Source organism: Lampetra planeri, chromosome 27 (genome assembly GCF_965212315.1).
Source record: "Lampetra planeri chromosome 27, kcLamPlan1.2.h2, whole genome shotgun sequence".
Taxonomy (NCBI): domain Eukaryota; kingdom Metazoa; phylum Chordata; class Hyperoartia; order Petromyzontiformes; family Petromyzontidae; genus Lampetra; species Lampetra planeri.
In genome coordinates, this window is record NC_136133.1 from 7,923,435 (window position 1) to 7,932,482 (window position 9,048).

At 57.0% G+C, this 9,048-nt stretch overlaps 1 protein-coding gene across 1 annotated transcript; it reads left to right on the forward strand.

Moving 5' to 3' along the window:
- The first annotated feature begins 1,098 nt into the window (after positions 1-1,098).
- DNAAF2 (dynein axonemal assembly factor 2) lies at positions 1,099-6,866 on the forward strand. Its single transcript, XM_078607052.1, has 8 exons — positions 1,099-1,253; positions 1,967-2,055; positions 2,960-3,051; positions 3,268-3,687; positions 4,525-4,616; positions 4,819-4,984; positions 5,402-6,277; positions 6,363-6,866. The coding sequence occupies exons 1-8, from the start codon at positions 1,099-1,101 to the stop codon at positions 6,864-6,866; spliced, it is 2,394 nt and encodes a 797-aa protein (XP_078463178.1).
- Positions 6,867-9,048: the final 2,182 nt, after the last annotated feature.

Consider the following 9,048-nt stretch of genomic DNA (forward strand, 5'->3'; position numbering starts at 1 on the left):
GGAGGGGGGCACAGGGGATGGGGGGGGGGGGCGGAGGGGATTGGGGATGGGGGGGGGGGGCGAGGGGGATGGGGGGGGTCGAGGGGGGCACAGGGGATGGGGGGGGGCGGAGGGGGATTGGGGATGGGCGGGCGAAGGGGATGGGGGGGGGTGGAGGGGGGCACAGGGATGGGGGGGGCGGAGGGGGATGGGGGGGGGGGGCGGAGGGGGATGGGGGGGGGGGGGGCGGGGGGGGGATTGGGGGGGGGGGGGGATTGGGGGGGTGGAGGGGGGGCACAGGGGATGGGGGGGGCGGAGGGGGATTGGGGATGGGGGGGGGGGCGAGGGGGATGGGGGGGGCGAAGGGATGGGGGGGGTGGAGGGGGGCACAGGGGATGGGGGGGGGCGGAGGGGGATTGGGGATGGGGGGGGGGCGAGGGGGATGGGGGGGCGAAGGGGATGGGGGGGGTGGAGGGGGGCACAGGGGATGGGGGGGGCGGAGGGGGATTGGGGATGGGGTGGGCGAGGGAAATGGGGGGGGCGAAGGGGATGGGGGGGTGGAGGGGGGCACAGGGGATGGGGGGGGGGCGGAGGGGGATGGGGGGGGGCGAGGGGGATGGGGGGGGGGCGGAGGGAGATTGGGGGGGGGGTGGAGGGGGGCACAGGGGATGGGGGGGGGGGGGAGGGGGAATGGGGATGGGGGGGGGCGAGGGGGATGGGGGGGGGACCCCGCTCTGCACCGCCACCTGGTGACGCGTCGCGACGCTGCGGTTACCGGGGCAACGGGACGCGCGGCCTGGGGTGGTGGAGAGACCACAAGACGAGACCCCCAGAGACCCCCAGAGACCCCCACAGACCCCCCACCACGTGGACTAGGGACCAGGAGAGACCCCCAGAGACCCCCACCACGGGATCAGGGACCAGGAGAGACCCCCAGAGAACGATAAACTGCCAAGGTGGGAGCAGGGAAAACTAAGGAACCCCCCCCCCCCCCATATACCCCGAAGAGGCATCCCCTTCGATCCCTCAGACAGGATCAGGTGACCCTTGTAGACCCCCGGGTAGTCTCAGGGGACCAAGCGAGAACTCTGGGACCCCCTGGGGGCGAGACCGAGGGTCATGGGGGACGCGGCGGGGCCGTGGGGCCGCGTGGAGGCGCTGGGGGTGACGCGGGAGGAGGCGGCGCGCCTCGGACGCGCCATGCGGGACCCCGAGTTCCGCGACCTCCTCATGGAGCACGCCAGGGAGCTGCAGGAGCCGGCCACGCGGGCGCGGTCAGAACCAACATCATCGTCAACATCATCGTCAACATCATCACCATCATCATCGACATTATTATCATGAACATCCACATCATCGACGTGTTTATCGTCGTCATCCACATCGTCATCTTCATCATCGTTGACATATCCAACATCATCATCATTATCAGCCTCCAACAAGCACGCGCGGGACCGGTGTGTGCATGTGGTGTGTACTCACTCACGGTGTGTGCATGTGGTGTGTGCATGTGGTGTGTACTCACGGTGTGTGCATGTGGTGTGTGCATGTGGTGTGTACTCACTCACGGTGTGTGCATGTGGTGTGTGCGTGTGGTGTGTACTCACTCACGGTGTGTGCATGTGGTGTGTGCATGTGGTGTGTGCATGTGGTGTGTACTCACTCACGGTGTGTGCATGTGGTGTGCGCATGTGGCGTGTGGTGTTGTACTCACTCACGGTGTGTGCATGTGGTGTGTGCATGTGGAGTGTACTCACGGTGGTGTACATGTGGTGTGTACTCACTCACGGTGTGTACATGTGGTGTGTGCATGTGGTGTGTGCATGTGGTGTGTGCATATGGTGTGTACATGTGGTGTGTACTCACTCACGGTGTGTGCATATGGTGTGTGCATGTGGTGTGTGCATGTGGTGTGTACTTGTGGTGTGTGCGGCTCGTGGTGTGTGACATTGTGGGCTGCGTGCGGTGTCTCTGTAGCTACGAGCAGGAGATGGCCCGAGCTGGAGAGAGAGAGGGGGGTGGACGTCACCTTCCTGCACATCTCCCCAGGCTACGTCCTCAAGGGCTTCATACGAGGTGCCCCCCGCAACCACCACCGCCCCCCCCCCCCCCACACGCACCCGGGTACTCACACCGAGACCCATAGACTAACCAGCACCTATAAACTCACACCGAGACCCACAGACTCACCGAGACCTATAAACTCACACTGAGACCCACAGGACTCACCGAGACCCATAGACTCACACCGAGACCCACAGACTCACACAGAGACCCACCAACTCACACCAAGACTCACAGACTGACATGGAGACCCATACTTACAGAGAGACCATAGACTCACCGAGACCATAGCTCACGACTATAAACTCACACCGAGACCCATAGACTCGCAGAGACCTATAGATTAACACCGAGACACATAGACTCACAGAGAGACCCATACTCACAGAGAGACCCATACACCGAGACCCATAAACTCACTGAGACCCATAGACTCACTGAGACCCATAGACTCACTGAGATCTATAAACTCACACCGAGACTTATACATCTAGACCCATAAACTTACTGAGACCCATAGACTCACATCGGGACCCATTGACTGACACCGAGACACATAGACTCACACAGAGATCCATATATAATCCACAGAGAGACCCAAGACTCAAATATTCACAGAGACTCCAATACTGTACAGTACCCATAGATACACACATAATATATCTGCTTGCATAGAGACACATACTCGTATAGAGACCCATAGCCTCACAGACTCACATAGTGACTCCATGACTACCGCTATTAACTAAGTTAAATAAATGTGGTCTTGAGATGCGGTTGTTTTTGGGTCAGGCCCCGTGTTGGTACGAGCTTCGTGGCAACATCCTCGTGTCGTTCACCCTCCACCACCCGACGACGTCGTCACGGTCACACAAATATTATGATTATGTACACGCGTGATCAATGTATCGATCAGATTCTGACCAGCACAGCTCCTCTTCCTCGCCGGCGGTGGAGGTGGCTGGAAACTCCTCACGGGGAACTCAACATCAGAAAAGTGCGAGCGACGTGCGGCCGAAATCTTCGCTCAAACCGGGAGCTCACTCGTAGTTCGTGATTGTGCTCTTGCTGTCCTTCACAGGGGATGGTGCAGCAGCATCAGGGGGGAGCCACGATGGCATCGGCACTGGCACTGCCACCACCGCCACCACCGCCACCACCACCGCCACCACCGCCACCACCAAGGCCTTCATCAACGTGTGCTGGGTGGACACTGGGCTGGAGCCGCCCTCCGCGGAGCACTCGCCGGCCCGGCCCGGCGGCGTCACGTGGCGGCTGCCGCACGCGGTGCTGCCGCCGGCGCGGCGCGACGTGGACGGGCGCGGCGCGCCGTGCGCCGTGCACGACGTGGCCTTCCACCGCGACGCCGCCGCCCTCGCCACGGGCCCCGACCCGCGGCTGCGCGCGCTGCTGGACGACACGGCGGCCACCGCCGTGGAGGACGCGCTCGGGGTGCGGTTCGTGAGCCGGCACGACCGCGGCGGCGCCGCAGCGAGGACCGGCGCGGTGCGGCGCATCAAGGCGACGTACAAGGGAACGCCGCCGCTGCGCTCCCCGGTGCTGCGTAAACCAAGGGCCGGAGCTGGAGAGGCGGCGGCGGCGGCGGAGACGGACGGCGGCTTTCCCTTCCCGCCAGGACTCGAGGTGCCGCCGCCGCCGCCGCGTTCTTATTTTGCTTCGTCGTGGAGGTCGCGGGTCTGCGCTTCCTGCTGCTGTTCTGCGGGCCTGTCCTAGGTCGTCGTCTGTGTGCGCACTCCAGTCCTCCTGCTCTCCTCTCTCTTCTCCTGTTCCTCCTTCTCCTCCACCCACTCCCTCCACTCCTCCCTCGCTCCCTCCTCGTGTCTTCTTTCTGAACCAAGTGTAGCAATCAGATTCGCGATGTTTCGCTTGAAACTGCATCAAACATCATCAGGACAAGAGCCGGAGAGTCAGAATAACGACCCAGGATCCACGTCTTTTGACGTGAAGCTGCTTGGCGCAGTTTCATCGAAACGCCGCGTATCTATTTTGCTAAATCTGGCCGTGGGAAGAATTGTTTTTGGACTCACCGCTCAGTGAACTGAAACGATCATAACTGGCCAAGTCGTTAAACGTCAACATATCATTTGTTTGGCCGTGTCGGGCGGTGGAGGGTTCCATGACACAAATATGACCCAGATCCGTGGTTGATGCCCTGCGGAGGATGTGGGCGGAGGCGTAGAATGCGTCCATTCAATTTGCTTCTCAAAGTAATCGTACAAGCCGTGTTAGCGGTGACGTAGGGGCGCCGAGTGAGCGACCCTCGGCGAGTGAGGAGCAGCTCACGATGGAAGCAACGAGCGTCGTGACGGTTCATTCATCTCTCTGCCGGCTCGGTTAACGCCATCAAAACCCAAGCGTTGTCATCAAGTCTCGTGTCTTTGGTGGCAAGAGACCCTGAGAGTTGGGGTCACACTCCCCCCCCCCCCCCCGCTGACCTCTCTACCACCCTCACTCCTACAGATGCCGTACCCGTACTCAGGCGCCACCACCACCAACACCACCAACACCGTCCTCGGCACCGGCACAACCAAGATTCACGGCAACCGCAACAGGTATGGGTAGTGACGCATCGGGGCACATGGGTGGCGTGTTCGCAGCTCGTTGCAGAAGTTCACGGTTCGAATCTAGGAAATAAGTGGCAAGTGGAGTAGTCGGAGCTGCACTTCCTGCTGATGTCGCCTTGAAACGACGGGGGACGGCGTCGGAGGGGCGCGGAGACAGCGAACGCAACGGAGAGTTTTGTTTTCCACCCAGGAGACGCGACGGAGGTGGTGGAGCGGGAGGCGGAGTCCCGGACTCGAGTTCGTGTGCCAGCGAGTCCCCTGCCGTTACGGAGGGGCAGCCCGCCGCAAAGGATTCTGGGAAAGCTGCAGGGGGGCTGCAGTACACCGTGACGCGCAGAACGTACTCCGACATGCAGGTGCGTGCGTAAGGGGTGTGGGTCCGTCTGTATGTGGGGGTGTATATGGCGTCTACGTGTGTGCCTGCCTGTGTGTGTGCGTGTGTGTGGGAGCCGTGGTACAGTTGTTAGCGTCCTGTACTACGAACCCGGCGACGCGAGTTCAATTCAAGTTCACAGCCTACGTGGGCGACCGATATCTCAACCGATCCCGGGTCTCCATAAAGGTCGACTCGGACGTAAACGGGTGCCTGCTGCTGAGTAGTGCACATCAGCACTGGGGAGACAAAGGCGGCCGGGCGTGGTGCGAGCCACGCACCACATCGCGGGTGCTCCACGCCCGCCTCCGTAGCTGTTGCTCGCTCACAGTACCTTGCCCCAACAGTCCGCGTGGGCTACGCGGGTGACCTTTGCACGTGGTGCGTCTGGCGTGTGCAGGACTTTGCGGTGGATGCCGCCCCGCGGAGCGCAGCTGCCCCGCACGAGCTGGTGGTGCGCATCGACCTGGCCGGGGCGTGCGCACGCTGCCTGGCACAGCCCGGCGCCGCCATGCGTCTCGAGGTCGGCCACACGGCCATGGAGCTCACGCTGTCGCATGCCAAGCACCCTCGGCAGCAAGAGCATGAGCCGTGCGCACACCTGATCGTGCCGCTGCCGCTGCCGGTTGTGGCCGGCGGGGGGCACGCCAAACTCAACCGCGACGCCAACACCCTGACTGTCACCGTGGAGACGCTCGCAAGGAAAAACGCCCTGTCGGCCGGGCGGCGCGAGCGTAGTGGCGCACCGCTCGTGCGAGAGGTGGGGCAGGTGGACGCACAGGGCAGTCAAGCAGACGGGCAACAACCGGACACTCAGGCAGATGAACAACAACCGGACACTCAAGCAGACGGACAACAACCGGACACTCAAGCAGACGGGCAACAACCGGACACTCAAGCAGACGGACAACAACCGGACACTCAAGCAGACGCACAACAACCAGACACTCAAGCAGACAGGCAACAACCGGACACTCAATCAGACAGACAACAACCGGACACTCAAGCAGACGAGCAACAACCGGACACTCAATCAGACAGGGAACAACCGGACACTCAAGCAGACAGACAACAACCAGACACTCAATCAGACGGACAACAACCGGACACTCAAGCAGACGGACAACAACCGGACACTCAATCAGACAGGGAACAACCGGACACTCAAGCAGACAGACAACAACCAGACACTCAATCAGACGGACAACAACCGGACACTCAAGCAGACGAACAACAACCGGATACTCAAGCAGACGAGCTACAACCGGACACTCAAGCAGACAGACAACAACCAGACACTCAATCAGACGGACAACAACCGGACACTCAAGCAGACGAGCTACAACCGGACACTCTGGCAGACGGGCAACAACCGGACACTCAAGCAGACGAACAACAACCGGACACTCTGGCAGACGAACAACAACCGGACACTCAAGCAGACGGGCAACAACCGGACACTCTGGCAGACGGACAACAACCGGACACTCAAGCAGACGAACAACAACCGGACACTCAAGCAGACGGACAACAACCGGACACTCAAGCAGACAGACAACAACCGGACACTCAAGCAGACGAACAACAACCGGACACTCAAGCAGACGAACAACAACCGGACACTCAAGCAGACGGACAACAATCCGACACTCAAGCAAAACAACGAGATACTCAACCAGATCAACTGGCCACTGCACCAGACGAACAACAATTGGACACTCAACCACGTGAGCAATCAGAGAAACAAACGGACACTCAACCAGAACAAGCAGATTCCAAGCCAGATGAGCAACCACCAGACACTCAACCAGATGAACAACAACCAGACACAAAGTCAGAACACCCAGACACTCAAGAAGAACTAGACACTCAACCAAAAAAACAAATGGACACTCAACCACATGGACAACCGGGCACTCAACCAAAACAACTCCCCACTCAACCAGATGGACAACCGCAGACTCCACCAGATGAGCGAGGGGGTGAAAACGGTGGTGCCCATGGGTTCGAGATACTGAGCAGCGACCCCGGCGACCATGTGACTCGCTGTCCAATCCAATTCCAGAACGACCTGCTGTTTGAGCTGGACTGAGAGGGCCAGCACACCCCTGCGTGGAGTTTGTGTGTTCTCCCCCTGTCCTGCATGGGCTTCTTTCGGGTTCTCCAGTTTTCTCCCATAGATAACCCCCCCCACACACACAAGTGGAACTAGTATTCATATTCTTAGGTTTTTTCCGGTAAAGTCACGTAGGTAAAAAAAAGTAAAATAAAATAAAAATCACGACGTTTCGGAGGCAACACAAGCTTCCGTCTTCAGGTGGAACCGTCACAGCACGATTGCTGTATCAAGTGAGAGAAATTCCAAGAACACAGTATTTGTATATATACTGGTTGAGGGTGGGAGGAGCCAAGGTAGGCCCTGAATATTATTTTTGTGAGGTTCGGTGCGGCTGAAGCACGCTGTTAGGAATGAGCCTTTGTTGTGTAAACTAGGTGCGGATAAACTAGCATTGGTAAAATAGAATCACAACCCAATGCTGGAATATCACCTGCACATCACTCAATTGGGATCACACAGCAGCAGCAGCAGCAGCTGCATCGTGCCCACCCCCTCCCCCAGGTCTTGAGACTCAGTGGGGCTTTTCTATTTACTATTTTTATCCTACCAGGTGAGGCCCACAAATGATAGCTCTACGAAGCGGCTTATATCATTGCGTGGGAATTTATAGCAGCCAAAGACTTGTACAGCAGTGTTATGCAAACTTTATTTAGCCCGTGGGCCACTCAGCCTAATGCAAACATTTCCACGGGTCACCCAGCTCCCCACCCCTGGTGACAAAACGCATTCACTTGTCTCTAAGTACCAGTACAAGGACTCCTCATTCAGACGCTGTCTTTCCGACAGACCTGTTCTTCGCCTGAGGACGGCTGCTTGCGTTGTGGCCGAAACGTCGTGAGAATTATTTTATGTTTTATTTTAATTATTTTATTATTTCCCTTCTACGTGACTTTACCGAAAGAACCAAGAAGAAGGGATTCCTCTACTTACGAACGAGTTGGGTTCTAGAGGTCTGTTCGTAAGTCGATTTGTTCTTAAGTTCAACAACATTACTCTTGTCGATTCCAAAAATCCTAAACGGCATGTACACTAAACACGGGGAATAGCTGCAAAAGTTGAATAATCTGTAGATCATCATTGGACCTCCTTTGCCAGTACCAACATATAATAATAGGGGTTTTCCCCCTTTTTTCTGGCAACAAAGCCGAAACCTTTTTACAAGGATTCATGTCTGCATTAACCACAATACTTGCAGTCAAATGCAAACAAAAAACACACGATGATAATATATGCATTGTCCTTGAAACTGATTGGTCCACACCAAGGGACGGCTTTCTTATGAGCCTCGACCCAATTGGGTCTGCAAGTATTGTGGTTAATGCAGTAACATAAATCCTCGTAAAAAGGTTTCCGTTTTGTTGCCAGAACAAAGGGGAAAACCCTATTATTATAATCTGTAGATGTAGATGCTACTGGTTTTTCATGTTCTGCAGATGTAGATGCCATCACCGCCATCGATTGCGCGGCGGTTGAACTTGCGACTCTCGGTCGGAACAGGCAACTGGACATACGGACAGGTTTGTTCGTTTCTCTGAAAGTTCCTAAGTCGAATGTTCCTAAGTAGAGGAGTCCCTGTGATACAAAATGATTCATACAGTATTACCGGAACATAAAAAAAAATTTCAACGCAGCGAAAAGTTTTTTTTTTTAAGGGGTGGCATTTAGATCTTAAGGTTAGGGTAGCTTGATCAGGACAATTTACCTAACTTAATTTTATAAATTAAATATCACAAGTTAAATCTAAATTAACGTCTTAAACTAAAGGTATAAAAACTTAGTCGTTACTCGAGGCTCAACCTTCGTTTGCATCAGAGTCCCGCGGACTACCTGGAGGACTGTCACGGACCACCGGGGGGGTCATGGGGACCGCACCCTGAGAACCACTAATCTAGACGCAGGTTCCTCACTGATGCGCAAACTAGCATCAT